The sequence below is a fragment of the Theobroma cacao genome, chromosome 9 (assembly GCF_000208745.1).
Source record: "Theobroma cacao cultivar B97-61/B2 chromosome 9, Criollo_cocoa_genome_V2, whole genome shotgun sequence".
Lineage (NCBI taxonomy): Eukaryota > Viridiplantae > Streptophyta > Magnoliopsida > Malvales > Malvaceae > Theobroma > Theobroma cacao.
In genome coordinates this window covers 8,310,251-8,330,013 of record NC_030858.1, presented here as the reverse complement: position 1 = coordinate 8,330,013, position 19,763 = coordinate 8,310,251, and the positions used below count along the sequence as shown (strand labels likewise).

At 36.2% G+C, this 19,763-nt stretch overlaps 4 protein-coding genes across 7 annotated transcripts; 1 reads left to right on the top strand and 3 right to left on the bottom strand.

Moving 5' to 3' along the window:
• On the bottom strand, positions 212 to 5,271 carry LOC18588934 (dnaJ homolog subfamily B member 4). 2 transcript variants are annotated; one of them, XM_018127511.1, is made up of 4 exons: positions 4,032 to 5,271; positions 3,701 to 3,900; positions 1,670 to 2,073; positions 212 to 1,087 (listed from the first exon to the last, which is right to left on the bottom strand). In XM_018127511.1, exons 2-4 carry the CDS (start codon positions 3,863 to 3,865, stop codon positions 649 to 651), a joined length of 1,008 nt encoding a protein of 335 aa, XP_017983000.1. In that variant the 5' UTR covers positions 3,866 to 3,900; positions 4,032 to 5,271; the 3' UTR covers positions 212 to 648. The 2 variants fall into 2 exon arrangements, with proteins under 2 accessions (XP_017983000.1, XP_007013743.2); XM_007013681.2 differs by having other exon boundaries at positions 3,701 to 5,271.
• LOC18588933 (pentatricopeptide repeat-containing protein At1g12620) lies at positions 5,279 to 10,061 on the bottom strand. Its single transcript, XM_007013680.2, has 3 exons — positions 7,024 to 10,061; positions 6,787 to 6,876; positions 5,279 to 5,727 (listed from the first exon to the last, which is right to left on the bottom strand). The coding sequence occupies exon 1, from the start codon at positions 9,649 to 9,651 to the stop codon at positions 7,489 to 7,491; it is 2,163 nt and encodes a 720-aa protein (XP_007013742.2). The 5' UTR covers positions 9,652 to 10,061; the 3' UTR covers positions 5,279 to 5,727; positions 6,787 to 6,876; positions 7,024 to 7,488.
• LOC18588932 (polyadenylate-binding protein-interacting protein 5) lies at positions 10,478 to 14,995 on the bottom strand. 3 transcript variants are annotated; one of them, XM_018127510.1, is made up of 4 exons: positions 14,871 to 14,995; positions 13,455 to 13,904; positions 11,877 to 11,965; positions 10,728 to 10,918 (listed from the first exon to the last, which is right to left on the bottom strand). In XM_018127510.1, exons 2-3 carry the CDS (start codon positions 13,881 to 13,883, stop codon positions 11,894 to 11,896), a joined length of 501 nt encoding a protein of 166 aa, XP_017982999.1. In that variant the 5' UTR covers positions 13,884 to 13,904; positions 14,871 to 14,995; the 3' UTR covers positions 10,728 to 10,918; positions 11,877 to 11,893. The 3 variants fall into 3 exon arrangements, with proteins under 3 accessions (XP_007013738.2, XP_007013740.2, XP_017982999.1); XM_007013676.2 differs by lacking the exon at positions 11,877 to 11,965 and having other exon boundaries at positions 10,478 to 10,918; XM_007013678.2 differs by lacking the exon at positions 11,877 to 11,965 and having other exon boundaries at positions 10,478 to 10,918; positions 13,455 to 13,886.
• On the top strand, positions 15,666 to 19,708 carry LOC18588931 (psbP domain-containing protein 5, chloroplastic). The gene is made up of 11 exons (XM_007013675.2): positions 15,666 to 15,790; positions 15,889 to 16,070; positions 16,932 to 17,040; positions 17,472 to 17,521; positions 17,695 to 17,762; positions 17,850 to 17,948; positions 18,415 to 18,474; positions 18,627 to 18,686; positions 18,784 to 18,838; positions 19,246 to 19,295; positions 19,397 to 19,708. Exons 1-11 carry the CDS (start codon positions 15,738 to 15,740, stop codon positions 19,493 to 19,495), a joined length of 885 nt encoding a protein of 294 aa, XP_007013737.2. The 5' UTR covers positions 15,666 to 15,737; the 3' UTR covers positions 19,496 to 19,708.

Sequence of the window (19,763 nt, the reverse complement as noted above, 5' to 3'; positions counted from 1 at the left end):
TCAGAGGAACGTATGATTTCTTTAAACTATTTGCACATCGTTTCAGTGGCTTATCTGTTTACTTATACTACCACTTCAGTAGGATGAAGTTCTTCCAGTTATTCAATTTGTACCTTTTGATTTTTGTTGTTAGAGGAAGTTCAACTCTCATAAGTTATGAATTATGAAAATAGAAAGGAAAACAATTCATGTTCAAACATGGAATTGATCAGGCTTGTTGAATAAATCCATATATTATCACTTCGAAAAGTTACAATTACAGATGGACTGGAGAATGGATTATACATGTTGCAGATGGATATCTTGTATGGAAAATGAGAATTTCAACGCCTTACTTGTATAGAATCTAAGCAATTAAACAAAACAAACGATGGGAAAGAAAATAATAAAAATAAAAATAATAAAAATAAAAACAAAATGAATATTAGGTGACGGGGGTGGGATATTTTTTGGCCAAAAGGAGTTGGAAGATACTGATTGAGGCAAGTTCAATGTACCCAACACGATGATCGGGCGGTAAACTATGATACACAGGCAAGGTAACTCTCCCTGTTGAAGATGCCAGTCAATTACTCTAACAGAGACAGCTTCGGTGTTTAAGTCCTGCCTGGAAATAATGGTTTTGGTACATATGGAATACTTCCTACTTCAACCCCCTAGAGCACGTTTGAGTCCGGCTCGTTGCTCTGGAGTCAACCTTGTCGGGAACTTCACCTCAAATTTGATTCTAAGATCACCTCTATTACCAGGCTCCTTTGCTATAGGCATTCCTTCCCTGGCAACAACAAGTTCATAACCAGGGCTGATAATATCGGTCACAGGCAATGACAAACTACGCCCATCCAGAGTAACGAGATTTACCGTTGTGCCCCCAAGTGCCTCTGCTAGTGACACCCTTTGGTTGACAACAAGGTCGTTGCCATCTCTTTTGTAAAAATCATGGGGTTTCTCATCAATGACAAATACAAGGTCTGCTGGAAGCTGATTTGGTTGCTCATTCCCTTTATCTGGGAAAGTAATCTTCGTTCCTTTCTTCCACCCTGGCTTCACATCAATGGTTAATATTTCTGTTTCCTGTACTTGCCGCCTATAAGTTTACAAATTATTATTCAATCAGTGAGATTAAAGATAGAAACTCTAGCTTGCTGTAGATATAAAGCAACCAATAATGATGCCACTATCACAACAATAAATAGATTTCAGCATGAAAAAGAAATACATGCAAGGAAAACAAAAAACGCAAACCATGAAAGAAACAATAAATTTGTCTACCAACATACAGTTTGAAACTTTTTTCTTTCTTTTTCCCTCTTTAGTTCCATAAATAGGTTAAATGCATGCTTTCTGTCAACCTGCAGAAGAAAAGGTACATAGAAAGCGTCCATCTTTGATGAAAGTTTCAACTATAGAATTTCATCAGTTCCATCCTTGGAGCACAAAACTATATTTTCTGGGAAATTCAATCAAGAAAATCCAATAATGGGTCATGCATAATATTGTTCGAAACTTGGGAACTTGAGAACCATTGATGATGACATAGGGTGTTTCTAGATTAAAATGTTGGCATATATGCAAAATCAAATTCAGAAAGCAAAAGCTTATGGTAGGAGATTTAATAAGAAAAAGGAATAGAGCAGGACAAGCATGGTTCTGAGATGAATGTTCATACCCAGCCGAATTGACAACAGTTCTAGAAATCTTCATCTTCCTCGTTGATCCAGTGTAAAGCTCCTCAAGGCTGCAAGGCAATTTGCTCTCAACTGGGGGAGGTTTCCTGGGTACAGTCCCCTCACTGTAAGTTCGAAAAATGTTGTCAGTCGAACCAAATCCTCCATACATCCCTCCATCAGAATGGAATCTTGAAGACCTACCAGGTCCTGATGACCCAAATCCAAAAGGACTACTCCCAAAGAACTCTGCAAAGATGTCCTCCGCATTCCTAGGATTAAACCCATTTAGACCACCAGTGCCATTTCCAAATGATGGTCCGCTGCTGCCTGGTGGTGGCATGTCTTTCAAGCCTTCTTCACCATACTGATCATAAACTGCTCTTTTTTGAGGGTCACTCAGGACCTGAATCACAAAATTAGCTTAATTCTCCATGTGACATCTTACTTTTTCCATTTTTATAAAGAAAAGGTTCCAATATGACAACATGGACACCATGATCATGAGTAGTAATTTAGAGCAACAGATTGTAGCACAAGTGACTCCTTTAATTCTGTCAGGACGCAAGGAAGTTATAATTAAATTCTTGGATGTTGAATATTTAATAACTAGGGATCTCAGGAGATGATTAAAACCAACTCTTACCTCTCTCAATGCTGCCCATAGTGATGCAGGAGAAGTTGGAATTTAAACCTATTGTGTGCCATTTAGGCACATGTTTGGTGTAATTAGTCTTCAAAATAAACAAGAAATTCAGGTTGCAGTAAGCACAACCTATTCTAGGGTGAACCACCCTTTGTCTTGGAGGTAACCAGCCCCTATGGTATGCACCAGGTTCAGGTTTGAAGCCAGACACCCTAACACCTCTCTATTAATTTCCGATGATTAAAATAAAATAAATTCTAGGAACTCAAATTTGACTATTAACTAATCCAGTTAATAAGATAGTAAGAAATCAACAATAGTTTAGAAGCTAAAACAGTTTTAGAAAGAAATGTTAAAGCACATAATCACGTAAGTAAATCCCTCCTAATTAATCTAGAATAGGACAATCAGATTAGTTATAATTTGGTTCAATTGTTTTAAAAATTTAAGCCATGAGAAAAAAAAGGAAGGAAAAAAGCTGCAAAAGCTTAGAACGAAGTAGCTGAAAATCCAAGTCAGGATAGGATTACAATTAAACTTATCATAGCTTCAGAAATCTTTGAACTACTGAACATTCACAGATACAAAGCCTTTAACAGCTGCATTAATCTGGCAACAGCAACCTAGAATATTATTGTAGTTGGAGAGACTAGATTAAGGCAAAAGACAAGTCATAAGCAGCACAGAAGAAAGAGAATAAGACACCTTGTTTGAGACCCATATCTAGAGGTAAGAAAATCTTTACAAAACCAATATTAAATTCTAAACAAAATTATAAAGTTGCAATAGTTGACCCCAGGTTACGGGGAGTAGTTTAAGATAACTCAAGTCTAAACCTAATTCTGTCCCATTTGAAGAATCTGCACTAATTAGCATTACAATATCTCTTTTGGCCTGAAAACAACATGTTAAAACTGCAATCTGGAAAGAGCTTAGAAAGCAGCTATGTCTTCCTGTTACATCATATAGTTTCTGCAAATGCATTTAATTTCTTATTCTATGCCCCTTTCTATTCTTATTCATTACTTTCTTATTCTAAGCTCTAATTCCCTTTGGTGACCAAGAACGCACTTTTACATGCCTAATACTATTTAATAGCTAGCTATCAGATTCGAAGATTGAAGCCGGTTTGGACAAACTTTATCTCACTTTTTCCTTGTGTAAGCACTACCTATCATTTGCAGCAAATACATCAGGCCTTCCTCCATTAACATTCATTCATTTTAACACCTCTTCTTAACTAAAATAGAATCAGCATCATCGTAGTTTCTTTCTAGGCAAATACCATAATCAAATATATGGAGAGACAAAAAGTAAAATAAATGGATTCCATTCTTTTTCTTAAGTTGACAATTAAAAGAGAGAAGCAAAACAAGGAAAGACTTGCCTCATAGGCCTCAGAGATCTGCTTGAATTTGGCTTCAGCTTCCTTCTTGTTGTTTGGGTTCTTGTCGGGATGCCATTTCATTGCCAATCTCCTGTATGATTTTTTGAGATCATCATCTGTTGCATTCTTGTTCACCTTCAATATATTATAATAATCCACCCCCATTTCTTCTTTATTCTCTTTACAATTAGATCCAAATCCTATAAATCATAAAAAATTTCAACAGATAGACAAAAGCCCAGCCAAAAAATAAAAAGAAAAACACCAACTTTTCTTTAAATTTCTCTCTTTTATTTCATCACATCAAAATTCTGCAAAACAAGATCTATACATGTAACTGCGCCAACATCGGAACAGGGAAAATGGAGGCTTTGTTTGCAGACAAAATTAACATTGTCTAATGACGTTGACGAGACAAGCTAAAGACAGATTCAAAATTTCCTGTTGTTGAATGAACAAAAGAAAAAGACAAGAAAGAAAAAAAAGGTAAAAAAGATTTTTGTATCTCTCTCTTGTCTGTTCTCTCTGTGCCTTGCGAATGTGCCTGAATTTCTTTGGTTAAGACCGTGTGTTTTTTGGGAGACTTCAGTTTATATAACCGAAACCAACGGAAACTAAACTAATGTCTGACATGTCAGTCAGATTGCCGTTTGGTCTTACAATTAAAAGTACGTATTTTATCTTCAGAATTGGTCCTCGGCTTTTTCCCTTTGGCCTTTTTGGGTTTTTTGTTCTGTTCTATTCCTGGGAGATCATGGTCCGCAGTTTGCAATGGAAGTGCCGCGTAAATGCAAATGTAAAGCTATATCTTAGGACAGCGTTTGGATGCTGCATCGAAGGGGCATTTTTTGAAAGGCAGCGCCTTCGAGTTGGACCCCTTTGCCTATTTGAAGGACTTTTCAAAGACTCTGACTGAAGGTCGGAAACATTGCCTCGAAGAAATTTCTTTTTTCTTCTTCTTGAAATATGGGGATCAAATAGGCTGCTCCAATCGTCAGACATGTGCCAAGATGGACAAATTATAGTTGTAAATTTTTTTTTTTCGTTTTTACAAAGGAAGAATGATGTTTATTACTTAAAAAGAACACAAGCACTTGTACAACGACTGAAGCCATGAAGAGAATGCCAAAGCAACTCGTAACAATCAGCCAGGAACAACTCATGACGAAGACCATCTTTACTCATAATGGGGGTTCTGTTGAGCCATATCCCCTGTTTCAACTGCTTAGCAACCTTTTGGGCACATCCCTGTTTCGACTGCCTAGCAACTCAATCAGCAGCCTGATTGGACTTACGCATTATGGTAAACTAACTCTGAAATGATTGGGGCAATTGCTGAACTCTGAAATAATAAGGGCAATCTTCCACTTCTGAGGTTGAGCCTTCCCTTCTACGTCAGCAACAGTAACTGCAGAAGCTCAGTCAACCGCAACCCTTCTAAAGCATTCCCTGCTAGCCGAGAAGGCACCTTCAGAGCCAGAGCTTCTGCTGTCAAAGTATCCTTAACTTTTACCGCTTTACCCTCTCTGACCACTCTTTGGCCTTGACTGTTATGAGCTATAACACCAATGGCAGCCTTCCCAGATTTCTCATCGAATGCACCATCATAGTCGAATTTGATTTAAGCAGGATTTTGGCAGACTAATGATCCCAGGGAATCAGGATTACCAACAGTTACCTTTTTGGACTTCAGAGTCTTCTTCAAATTTGCTGCAATCACTTCCCCTACTGCCATTTAATTCTGGTGATCATTGAATGAACATCTAGCCCCTTATTCCCAACCTAACTTCACAACTGCTCTTCCAAATATACCAACATGTGTAGGCTATCCAAATTTTAATAGCCATGGAAATATCCACCAGACAAAAAAATTGACAGCAGCCAATTTCTCAAATCTTATAAAAATATTCTTTATGATTCAAAGACCCAAACATCCCTTGTACCAGACTGTTCTAGTCCAATCACAAGTCAGACACAAGTGTTCCACATGTACACTTTGCCATACCTTGGATGAAATTCCAGCTTACCTATAAAAGAAAAAGAAAATGTATATGTATGATATCAGGTGAGATATTGTGCTAATAAAAGCTTGTTATATATTCATCCAGACACCCAAGAATGTTAATTAGAAAGTTGCTGATTAGCAAAGAGCTGAAATAATCAATGATAAAGCAAATCACTAGCATTAACCTAAGCCATAAAGAGTAAATGAAAAGCCTCACTTGATAAGTTTTTCTATTATGAACACTTATCAATCATATTTAGATCTCCTACCGTTGAATGCTAAATTGACCTTGAGACCAGCATTTTGGTGCATCTAAATCAAATTTTAAGCTGTTCAACAAAACTTGGAAGGAACTACTTAAGAAAGTTTCAATTCCAAATTTTGTTGATTTATTTTCAAAGAAAAAACAATGAACATATGATTCTATTTATGTCAGATGAAGACAAGGGATGTAACTGCTTACACAAAAATATGCATTAAGATACAACACGAAAAAAAGAGAATAAATGGATGGCACCAAGTGCCAATTTGGCTCGCCTAGTCCTAGAGGTATCTGCCATGTGTCTAACTAGGCATTGATGGATGGCCTCTTTGAATGCATCAAATGAAGGAGAACTCCTTAATGCTCTTGCCGAGAAATTTAAATCTAACTATGCCCAGGTTAAAAGTTCAAAAATACATGCAAGAAATGCATGTACAATCTACACCATGATCTTCAAATTTTTTTTAATAAAATAATAGAGCAACATTTTAAAATAAATGAAAAAGGAAGTATAAAGTTCTATGCGACAGAGATTTCACTTGTACAAAGAAACTAGATTACTTGCTTATTTTTTAGTAAACAATAAAATTAAATCACCACCATTTCTAATCTAAGAAGCACCTAATAATTGGAGCAAGCAAGCACATGGCATGGGCCCCTATGCAAATATAAAGCATGTGAAACTAGAATCACCAACATCTAAGGATGACAGCAAGCAAATTGAAACTTATGCAAACAGATCCTGGGGTAAATATTACAGAAAAGGGTGTGGCCAGAGGGGAAAGAATTGGAGAGATAGGAAGAATAAACACACATTACCTTTCCTATATTTAAGATGTTCAACACCAGATGCTCTTGGTGCAAAGAAAATCTATATCTCTGAATGCAAGGATTTTTTTTTCCCTTTCACTGCATACCAGAATAAAAGAAAACATGAGAGGTAAGTTCTCAATATTAATAATTTACATAATTTTTTTTCTCAGGTAAACACAAAAAATATAGATGCAATAAGAATCTTCCTTTTTTTTTTGCCCATTGAATATGAACTCTTCATACCTCTTCATGCCTCTTCATGCTTGAATCTTCTTCAGAGATACCAAGCCCCTTCACCTCACTCTTCTTTGTAGAGTTTGTTACTCATCAAATCCAGTTCAAAGGAAGAGGGACATTCCTAATTCCCTTCCAGTTGGAGCGGCTAGGGATGCTATTATAGCGGAGTCCATTCTAACAAATCGACAAAAGGAATAAAGCTCGCACAAATTGACTGAAATGCTTAACGAATTGACTCGATCCAATGCTCACACTTCTTCTACTTATTGCAAAATGTCTGGCATTCAAAGGAAATTTTTGTGAATGGGCAACTTTAAGTATTAGGGCTTGGGATGGATTTAGGAGTCTTTGTGCGAGCCGTATACGGTGAGAGTCCCACATACGGTTTTGAAGCTGAGCCTTTCCAGCAATGATTAAATGCTGTGAGCAACAAAATGCGAAGAAACTTAAAAAGCTAAATAAATCAGCCAGCTACTGCCCTTTATCTGTTTCTTTCTGAAAGTCATTGCTTATCACCCACCCCAGAACTTTAGCAACTTTAGGAAATCTCTTCATCCAACCATTTGAAACTGCTTCGTTAAGGATCCCTAGAGTTGCCTCATCAGGTTGAAACCCCTCCACTATCATGACTTTCAGTAATGAGAGAATGTCCCCAAAGTTGCCTCTCTGAAACTTTGCCTGCAATATTGTATTGTAAATTAGAACACTAGGAATGAGCCCACTCTCTAGCATTTGATTCCATAGCTGGAGAGCAACTGATATCTTCCCTTCCTTACAGAGGCCACTAATTAATGAACCATAGATAAAAGCATCAGGTTTCAGTTTCTGTCTATTCATTTCCCTTAATAATTGACCAACCAAAAGGTGATTGCGGTCTCTTATGCAAGCATGGATAAGAATGTTGTATGAAGTCACGTCAGGAAGGAACTTGGTGTTCCTTAAGTTCTTGAAAATCCAGTATGCAGTTCCAAGTAACCAGTTCTTGCAAAGGTTATGTAGTAGAATATTGAAAGGGATTACAATTGAACTAGGATCATTATGCATTATGGACTCCAACAACTTCAAACACTCTGAAAATTTTCCAATTGTGCAGAAATATTGGATCAAACAAGTCAAACTAAAAACATCGAACTTAATGTGTTCATATTCCATGCGACACAAGATACTTTGGATTATTGCAGAGTTTCCCAGTCTGCATGCAGTAGACAAAATTGTATTGAAAGAAACTACATCAGGCCCATTTGCATCCCACTCAAAATGGTCCAAGAGCTCCAAAGCCTCATTAATATTTCTTTCTCTGCAAAAGCCACTCAAGATTGTGTTATATGACACATTGTTTGGCTTAAAGCCTGCTTCCATCATGCTCTTCAAAAGAGATAATGCTTCTCTTGATCTATTCACTTGACATAAACATCGGAAGAAGATATTATAAACTGCAGCATCCAAAGTACAGCCCTTGGAAATTACATCAAGCAATAGTTCGCATGCAAACCCTACTTTTCCTATTTTTAGTAGGCCTCCAGCCAGAGCCGCATATGAGTATGAATCTGGAGAAAGACCTTTCTGATTCATCACCTGAATGAACTCAGAAATGTCAGCCACTCTACCTCTATGGCAAAGTTCACGGAGAACAACATTATAAGTAACCAGATCAGCATCGCATCCTTCTGCTTCCATCTTACTCACAAAGTCCATAGCCTGCTCAAACTTCCCATTGTCAAAGAGAAACTTAATAATTATCGTGTATGTAATCACATTAGGCTTACACCCATCCCTTTGCATGAAATCTAGACACTGAAAAACATCTTCCTGCAGACCTTCTCTGCTAAACCCATAAATCAAAGCAGTATACGAACACACATTATGAACAAACCCTCGCTTCTTCATCAAATAAAACAGTCGCAAAGCAATAGAACTTCGACCACACTTGCATAAAGCCCATAGAATGGGATTGTAACAGTACACACTAAAAACATAACCCTTCCTCAAAAGAAGAGAGAAAACAAAACAAGCACCGGAAATCATTCCAGCTTCACAAAGCATTGAAATAAATCCATTCAAAGTTGGTTCAGATGGGTGATAATCATACCTCAGCATAAGCTCAAAAACAGTAAGACAATCAAGTAAGTTCCCTTCTTCGACTGCCTTTTTCAAGGTTTTGGACAATGAACTGAATGATGGCACAAAATGATTCCTACACATCTCTTCAACAGTAAAAATCGCATCTTTCAAATTACCAAGACGTAGCATTCCATTAAGGAGGGTATTAAAAGTGGATGCATTTGGTTGAGGCCCAAAGCTCTTCATCCCAATGTACATTTCAACTAACTCTTTCCAACACACGTTTTTCGACTTCAAGTAACAATACATCAAAGCATTACAATCATATACAGTTGGTTTTCCGTGTATGTTTTTCATCAAACTCAGAGTATAGAGAGCATTGCTAAAGTCACCTGAGATAGCATAACTCTGCATCCTGCGCTGCAATTCTGAGTAATTGGCAACATGGGTATCGGCTTGTTCAAAGAAATCCAATGTCTTTAGAGCACAGGAAGTAGCAAAACTCTCAAAACAACGAAAACTTCTGCAAATTCTGTATGAATAAGTAACAGCAGGAGAAAAACAAAAAGGCATGGAAAGCTTGAACAGAAAGTTGAATTTTTGGGATACAATTGCATTTAGTAAATTTGGGATGCTAGGAAATTTGACGGAAGGAGAAAAGGAAAACAAAAACGCTAAACTATATTGTGTTATGAAGCAGTGGCAAGCGGCACCGGAGCTGCAGAACGGTGTCGTGTCCGTGTCGGATACGGACACGTTTGGGAAACAAAGAGGAACATAGGGGAACTGTACCTCCAGAGTCAGTACCTATTGTCAGAGAAAATGGTGGAACTGAAAAAGAACGAGGGGAAGTCGGCTGAGATTAGCTGGGAAGTGAAGAGGAGAACTTCGTTTTGGTACATTAATACATTATGGAGTATAGGCCCTAAAGCATGGGCTCGGTCTATTAGAGTTTAAAGCTTCTCCTCCCCAGCCAGTTCTCTTTTTCTTTGTGGGCTAATTTATTCCGGCTATGGGCTTTTTGTTTTTTATTTTGAGGTTTTTGTGTTCCCTTTTTATACTTTGAACTCAAGCATGAGCTGTTCATGAACTAATTTTTCACTGGAGCTTCTCCACCCAAATCCAAAAAAAAAAAAAAAAAAAAAAAAAGGGAAAGAAGACACTCTTACAGGACCAACCGAGTTAGACTTCCACGGCCACGGCCTATGGATTCTCAGAACCAAATGTAGGTGTAGTCCCATGGTGTAAGAGTGGAATTAATACGCATTTGGAGAAGAGTTGAGTGGCCAAAATTTGCATTATTCCCAAACAGGGCTCGGCAACTGCACAGTTTAGAGCTATCAAAAGAGGTTAAAAAATCTAAATCGATGCATCCTCAAGAAAACATAAACCAACAACATGAACAAACGTAAATCATTTTCATTTCTGATGAAAACTAGGATTTGCATGTTAACTGCACAAGGAGCTTTTCACCAAACCATAAGCCCCAAAAGCAGTACAGAAATCGGAGGCAAGCAGCGTACAACTATACAAACCTTAACCCTTCAAATGTTATAGCAAGTATAATTTTTCTCGTCCTTCATGAAAGATCCCCTACTTGTATACTTCTTATCCACAAACAGGCACAAGGAAAAAAAAAAAAAAAAAGACCACTTAGAATCTTTCACTAAGTCAATCAGGAGGCAACAGCAGGTTCTGCAGAACCAGATGAAGAGGCACTGGCTTCGCCTGCCACGTTCTTCAGTTTAAGAGCACCGCAGGTTGCTGAAGACCCAGATTCAGAGACATCACCAATATCCAAGGTGTCAGGAAGAGTTTCAGAAGACTCAACAGTGTACATCTGCATAAGGCAACAATTCATTTTCCATGAATACCAAAGGGCGTAAAAGAAAACATTTTTCAAACTCATTCATCCACAATTTGAAAATTAACATGGCATATACTCCAGAAATCACTTCCAACAGAAACCCAAGGAATGACCATGATTCAGCATATCTCACAGAATGGCAAAATATGGAATATAGTAGCCATCACAAAACAAAACATTTTTTATTTCTTTCTGTTTCCTTCTCTTTTAAATATTTTCTTCTATGTAGTAAAAGAATTAAATATTAGGTTTAGTCTAAAACCCCCTGTAGTTCCTATAACTACTGATAAGCCGAAGCAAACGGCATAAAGAATTTGTCATACAATGACCACACAAGATGCATGCTGCACTCCATTCATGACTAAAACATCTGGCCCACACCTAAGAGGAATTCCCTTTACCCCACCCAATTAACCTGCATTCGATGGAATTACAGAATAAAGACAACGTTACAAACAAATTTATCGACAAAGTGACAAACGAATTTACTGAACAAAATGACCCAATATATGAACCATCACTTCTGATACATTCAGCAAACAGTGATGGTGAAAGAACAATAAAAGAACAAAATGACATAAGTATGGCAAGAACCAAATATGAATGACAAGTCAATAATGTAAATCCACAATGCATAATATCAGATGAGAGCCCAAAAGTGGGGGAAGCAAAAAGAGCGGAAAATTTTCATTCATTTGCAGTCACTATTACTGATCTTCTGAAATATCATAAGGAGGTCAGAAGTTGAACGAAAGAAAAGACCTAAACAAATGAAGAAGAAAACTATGGCCATGCTGAAGTGGCCCAGAAAACGGAGTAGATCCCGAGCTCCTTGATGTCATACAGTTATTAGTCAAAGCCAAAAATAGAACATCAGGTGAAATATGTTATCTGACAACAAAATCAGAAAATTGTTCAGAAATTTAATTACTTCACTATTAGCACCCTTCATAGCAGGATATTTGGAGATGTGCGAGATAGAACAGCAGAAGAGGAGCTCAAACATTCATCCTCCCATGGCTCAAGAAACAAAAGTGACAAGAAAAAATCATGATGAGAAGGACTGAAGAAAAATAATCCACCAATATCACTCTGACAAAAAAAGTTAAAATACCCTGACCACCTAAGTTTTGATCGAAATTACACGGAGGTCCATTAGTTTTCGAAATGGACACTCCTCCCAAGAGCACAAACACCGTTAACAGAAGTTATGAAAAAAATAAAATACCCTTTCTTTCTTTATTAATTTAAAAAATTATTATCATTTAAAAAAAATAGCACCGATCAATGCTCCCAAGGGAGGAAAGCACCGATCAGGGTCCCTAGGGGAGCACCGAATGCTCCCTTAGGGAGCTCGATTTGGGCCTCGCCATTTGGGGAGCACCAAGTGCTCCCTTGGGAGCCCTGATCGAGGCTTCTCAAGGGAGCTCTGATGCTCCCCTGATGAGGATTTTTTTTTAATTACTAAAAATAAAAAATAATAAAATTATATACTAGTAATTATAAAAATTAATTAAGGATAAAATTATATTTTTATCCTTGCCACGTTAGCAAGTTGATAGAAATATTAACGGTTGACAAACGACTGGATTTACGTGTCCAGCGAAAAATATTTTTTTTAGAACAGAGTGTATTTCGAAAACTAATAGACCTCTGTATAATTTCGATCAAAACTTAAAAGGCCAGGGCATTTTACCCAAAATATTTATAAACTATAAAATAAAGGTAAAATACCCTCATGTCTTAACTTTTAGTCATAATTTCACGCAATTTCATTAGTTTTCAAAATGAACAGTCCGCTTCAAACACATAAACAATGTTAACAGACAAGTGTGAAATGTTAAAAATACCCTTTTTCTTTCTACCTCTTTTCACTATTTTCTTTTTTTTTGTTTTCAAGTCAACTGGCGACGCTCCTAGCTAGCCACCCCCAAGAGAGCCGCACCTCCCCACCCTGCACTCCACAAAGGAACCGAAGCGCGGATCTTTGCGCTCCCCTGGGTAGCACACTAGGGGTGGGGGGCGTGACTATCTTGGGGAGCACAGGGGCTAGAAGATATGGCTGAAGCCCGATCTGGTATGGGATAGTTTTTTTTAATAGGAAAAAAAATTAAAAATGAAAATTTATAATTTATAGTGTAATAATTTTTAAAATTAATAGAAAGTAAAATTATACTTTCAATATTGTCAAGTCATCAAACTATCAAAAACATTAGCAATTGACTAAGAGTTGAATTATGTGTCCAACGAAAGATATTCTTTTGAGATGGACTGTCTATTTTGAAAACTAATAGACTTGCGTGAAATTATGGCTAAAAGTTAAAGAGGGTGAGGGTATTTTTCTCATAAAATAAAGTTAGCCAAACGGCTGGATTTATGTGTCCAGTGAAGGATATTCTTTTTAGGCAAACTATCTATTTTGAAAACTAATAGACCCATGTAAAATTATGGCTAAAAGTTTAGGAAGTGAGGGTATTTTACCCATAAAATAAAGTTAGCCAAAATTTACCTCAAGTTGGTTCAGCATGTCAACAGTGGCTTCTAAGTCTCTATTATTTACCCAGTAGACATCCAGAAGAGACTCATTGGATAAACCAGGGAATATCATGCAAAGATACTCCAAATCCATGTCAAATTCTTCATCCATAATCTGCTTGTCAGTCATTTCTCCCAGATTTTGCATCAAGGAGCCATGGGCAGGATGGCTTTTCAGTGCAGAAGCTTCAGGAATCTGGTGCTTTCCAGTGCCATGAGTCACAGAGTCAAGTGAAGTATTGCTATGGTGCGGGTTATGTGCCAAATGTGAGGATGGTTCGTACCAAGCAGTCTCATTGCCACGCTTAATATCTTTAGCTGCCACATTATCATTTCCCTCCCTTTTGGCGAGAGGTATGTATGATGCTGCATAAGGATTCAATGAAGAAACTCCTGGCTTCATTGGCTTTGTGAAAAAAGAATACTATTCATTTAGCCAAAAGAAAAATTATTTAGAAAATGAGGCAAATCCTTCATGCTTCAAAAGAATAACAGACAAAGAGGAAATGTTTGATACCAGGACAATTAATATGAGGTGAGCCTATTAGCAAAAACAGTAAAATGAAAGAAAGTTACTAAGTAAAATTCCAAAGAACTAAGCAAAAAAAAAAGAGAAAATTATTTGTAAATTGTTATTAACAATAAATTTGGTTAGCATTCACATCCAAAATAGAATCCTGTGGGTTTATGATTTCTGTTTAACATTTACTACAAGGCATGGATACCAAGTAGCAATTTATATATGAAAAAAAAAAAGCAGCATCTAATCTCTATCAAGCCGATAATATAAAATAAACTCCATTTTGCTACTTATGACTGCTGCTCTTCAAATAACCATAATGTGATAATGTTATAACCATAACAATAATCAAATTCAGTGACAAAATTACTTTACAATAAATAAGCCTCTCTATACATAAATATAAAAGATAATCAGCTCCATCATATGATTTGTTTATCAAAGCTTGAAAGGTAAAGTCCAACAAAGACTAGTATGATCAATTTTTTAAGATCGACTTTATAAACAGGAAAAAAAATTGTAAGCACCTGATCAAGAAATAGAACATTAACAACCACAAAAAAAGGAGAAATAAATTATGAAGAAATGCATAATTTCTTTAAATTTTTTCAGAGAATGCAATCAAGAAAGCAATCTAGTAACGAAAATTCCATTAAGCTTTTTTTCTTCGATAACGTTCTCGAATTCAAAGCGTCGGAAGATCAACCAAAAGAAAAGTAAAAATAACCAAAATCAAAGATTAGAAAGAACACAATTAGAAAACAAAGCAAAGAATTCGATAAAGATATACAAGAGAAAAGAACAAGATTCCGTGATTCGGTGGAGTTTGTGTGATCGGAAAACCAGAAGGAAAAGTGGAAGAGAAATTACCAGAGTATCCTAAACGTATGAAGATCGTCGGGGAAAAAAAGAAGAAGACGATGATCAATTGATTGAAGAGATCTGCGATTAAAATGAAAGCAATCACAAAGCATTTTAGTGAGGGGAGAAAGGAGGGGGGGGGGGGGGGGGGGGGGTCGACGTTTACTTGAAAGCAGTGGTGACGTTGGCGACCTGTTTGGAAACCGACTTAACTTCAATCGGGTTTCGGTTTACGAATTCCTTAGAAAATTCGTGAAACGGGTTAACCCGCTCGCTGATATCAATGTTGTTTATTATTTTTTTTGACAATATTGTTTCGTTATTAAGATTAATATTTAAAAGAGATAAAGTTCAAATATAATTTTAAAGTGATGAATTAAATCTATTTTTATTTTTCAATGACTGTAATTTCAACGTTGTAATTTGATTAAAAATGTTAAAAATTAACTGTAAAAAATATTTTTTAAAAAAGTATTTAATAATAGATAATTAATAATAAAATGCTAATAGTTTTAAACAATTATTTTGTACTATCCTATTCATATCATATGTAATAAATCACTTTAAGAGAAAATTTAACACTAAATTCAACTTATGATGAAATGATTAATTTATTACTTTATATTTCTTATTAATTACTACCAAAAAATTGGAAAAAGGAAAAAGAAAAAAAATGAGAAGTAGCATTCCACGTGGCCATACATTATCGGTTAGTCAGTTTTACTCGATTGTGCCGAGTTGTAGAAGAACATAACCTATTTAAAAGAGTAAGAGTAAGAAAATCTAAAAAGATTAAAAAAAGGAAAGGAAAATCAGGTGGATGAGGTGAGCTAACCAAGAAAGAAAGAAAGCAAGCTGTCGGAGAGGTTAGGAACAATGGTGGTTCTGTCTCCCTCTCTTCTTTCCCTCCCAACGCTCCATTTCCTCAGGTTCTCTCTCTCTCTCTCTCTCCTTTCTCTCTTTCCTTTTCCTTTGTTTCTTCTCAACTTGCTAGTCTTTTTTAATGTAGGGGTTTTTATCCTTTCAGGTATGACCCAGGCAGTAGAATGCTAAGTCATAAGAATAGTAATTACAGTAGAAGATTGCATGAGAAAATCACAGTTTGTTATAGTCTTCCTTCAAAACCCACATCCCAAGACGTGTTATGGAGAAGGGATTTGCTGCTTTTTGCTCTTTCTTCTTCACTTTGTACACGTCTTCCATCTTCAGGTATATAGCTCTTTACTTTTGTTTTTAATAGCATATTGGTTTTATTTTTGAATGTTGAAGGAGACTAATGGTCATTGACTAGTTCACGTTTGTGAATGTTGAAAATGACAGTTGGAAACTCACTTATTTAAAGCTTTTAAGTGGTGGCTTTAACCCTTTAAAAAAAGATCCCTTGATTAGGGAGCATAACATTTGGTTTACCTATGCATTATTCTTTTTTGCTTTGAAATTAAATAGGGTAAGTGAAATGCTGTACTTCATGATTAAAATGTCTCATATGCCCTTTTGTCAGCACTGATGGAAAATTTTCATGATGAGTTATAATTAGATTATGTATGCTACTTTTGATTTCGATTTCGATGAATTTGAGTTCATGCCTTTGACCGAAGGAATTACCTTTGTTATCTATAAAGAATGATAAAAACCCCACAAATAAAAAGTTTAATCATAGTGCTTAATTGACTAAACTATTATTAAGTGAGGCATCCATGCTGGGACTTGAGCTTATGTAAAGAAATTGGCAATCTAAACTTATCATCATTGCATTTAAGCAACTTCTAGTTTTTTCAGATCACAACAGTATGGTTCTGGAAATTGATATATGTCTGATCCCCAGTTCTTCACTTTAGCAAAACTGATTTGCTAAAACCTTTATTTCTAGAAATTCAGCTAGATCCTTCTTCAAATCTTTATCTAGAGGATCATGACGGGAAGTTCTAAATTTTCTTTTGTTATTATTCCTACTACTCCGGGGCTTTGACAATTCCACAGTGGAAACTTCATCTTCTTTAGTTTTTCAAGTTTTTCTATGTCCATACTCTTCTCCATTTTCTTCCAAGTATTATAGAAAGCTTATTGCAGGGTGTCTTGCTGAGGAAGATGTAAAAATGGCTTCAATCGTTGATGAAATAAATGCTTATACCTATTCATATCCAGTGGAGTTGCCATATAAGAAATTCCTCTTCAAATGGTAGGTGTTCAGTATCAAAATTTATATGCGATATGACTTGCTGCCTTTTTTTATTATTTTATCATATATAATGATAACTAAGAAATTTGTAAATAAAACATTTTGTGGACTCTTCTCCATCACTCTCATCCCTGTTCCGCAACCGCCTAATTTACTGCTATAGAAGCAATTGATCCCTGTTACAGTTTGTGCTGTATAATTCACATTTCCACTAAGAAGTACCTTCAGTGGAGTTAAATTACAGTTACAGATTTTGTTTAAAGGACATCTGCCCTTTGTTTCACAATGAGATGCTGATACACCTTTCATATATTCACTTTAATATTACTCGTGTAAAAACAAACCACTTATCTGCTTTATTATTATTATTATTATTATCTATTGTTGGCCTAAAATTGTAGGAACATGACACTTTCTGCATTTTTCTGAAGGGTGGAATCTAGAAAGCCTGAACGCTATTCATCCGCTGCACCACTGTCTCGTAAGTCTTATTCAATCTCACAGCTTGAAAAAAGAAAAGTTCCTCTTGCAAAAACATTTTTATCAATGTTAATTATAGGATTCCAAGTTTTGTAGCACTATTTCCAAGACAGAATTATGTTGTGGATGCAAACCATATGATATATCTAACTAGATCATTTATATATAATGCAGCTGATGCACGCCTGCGCATTGTGTCTGAACGTGTTGACATAGCTGATAATCTCATCATTTCTGTTTCGGTAATTTTATAAAACTATATCTTGCTGAATTTCATCCTCTTACTTAGCTGTTTGAGGTTTATGAATTTATTTCATCCTTTGATTCAGATAGGTCCCCCAAATATTCAGTTCTTAAAGTCAAAGGATAAGAAGACCTGGGCAGCAAAAGATGTTGCTGATTCTGTATTGTCTGACAAGTCTGCGCTGGTAATGCAAATGACTTTTTCTTGCTAACTAGTACATTGTTCACATGTATGTTAGATAACTTGCATATTTGGAATTTTGGCTCTTTCACCTGAAAATTTGTCCGAAATATGTAATTAAGACTGAAATCTGTGGGAAACTGAGATTTGCAATAGAAAATATAAGCAACCTCAAAAATTTTTATATGTTATGTATTTGTTGGCAGTGATACATGTCTCCTAGGTGAATGTCTGAACATTTTTATAGACATTAAACTAAAGTTGGAACTGTCTTACGGAGGTTGAACCGTGTAATCAATTAATATTATTCTAGACCTGCTTGCAAGTGTCAAAAGATCTTTACTCTTTGTCCGAGTAAATTAAAAAATGAACAAGTAAATAACGGTCTCTGGAAGGATTCTTATATTTAATTGCTGAAAACTTAACTCCATTGAGTGGATTCTCATTTGAAATTCTACATATTTTGGCAGCGTGTCACCTCAAGTCAGCGCATGAGCGAGAGTTCAGTTCTTGATGCGCATGCTAGTGAAGTAAGCTTTAAAAACCTTGCTTAATTTATGATTGCCATTTTTGACAGTTTAGATTTTTGTAGAATTGATATACAACTAAAAGCTTTGGAAATTACATAACTACTATGAGTGATCTATGCCACTTGTTTCATTCTCTTTTTCATTTTTCTCAGATTGATGGTGAGCAATATTGGTACTATGAATACCTTGTTCGCAAATCACCGACCAAATCCGTAAGTGTTTCCTCTCTCACCAGTAATTCTTGGTGCAAAGATGTGTACAGCTTTGCCCTTTTCGTGGGTTGTTGATGCCTTTAGTGGATATGTGCAGGCTCAAGAACCAAACCTTTACCGACATTATGTTGCTTCAACAGCTGAACGGGAAGGTAGGATCAGCAAATTTCTGTCATTCCTCATTTTCGAAAGACGTAGCTGTTCTATTTCATTCTGTGCAACAAAGTCTACTTTCTAATTTCTCATAAGTTTTGAAATTGAAACTTCCTCGAGTGTTGAAACCCTAAGATTTAGAATGAAAATAAACTGCTTAATCAATTTTTGATCTACATAGCTCATCTGCCAATTTATTTCCAATGGAGAGAGGAAAAAGATATAGAAACATGCCTCACCCATTTAAGCTCAGATAACAAGTTTCTACCGTGGTTACATAGTCAATGGTTGAGACTTGAGATGGTGATTTACTGATCTCTTATGGCACTACAAATCATTTTATGTTTGTGTTTATAGGATTTCTGCAAATCATCTTTTCATTCAACTATGCAAATGTGTATTGCAGGTTATCTGTACTCTCTAAGTGCTTCAACTCTTAGCCAGCAGTGGACTAAGGTCCCCCTTTCTCTCTCACCACAATAATACATGACCCTTTCTCTCTTCCAAGCTATAATAAATGTGTGGATTATTTACTAAGCCAAGCTTACGTAATGCAGATGGGCCCCTTATTGGAACAGACTGTTGCATCCTTTCACCTTCTTCCACCCACAGACAATTATGTTCCTCCATACAAGGATCCATGGAGATTTTGGTGACAACCTCCCTCCCACCCTCTCTCCTTCCCCTCTCTTTATTTTTATTTGTCTTGTTGGGGTGGTCATTGTTTTTCCCCCTCCACGGAATTGATTTCAAGTGTAAAGTTTTAACAATTTCAAAACTCTGTTATCATGTGATTCTTTTCTTTTTATTGCCATCCACTTTGACAAATTGAATGAAGCATGATGAAATAAGACTTGATATTTTTCATATATGGACATGAAAAGTATGCAAGGAGCAAGTGCATTACACTGGTAATGGTTTGCT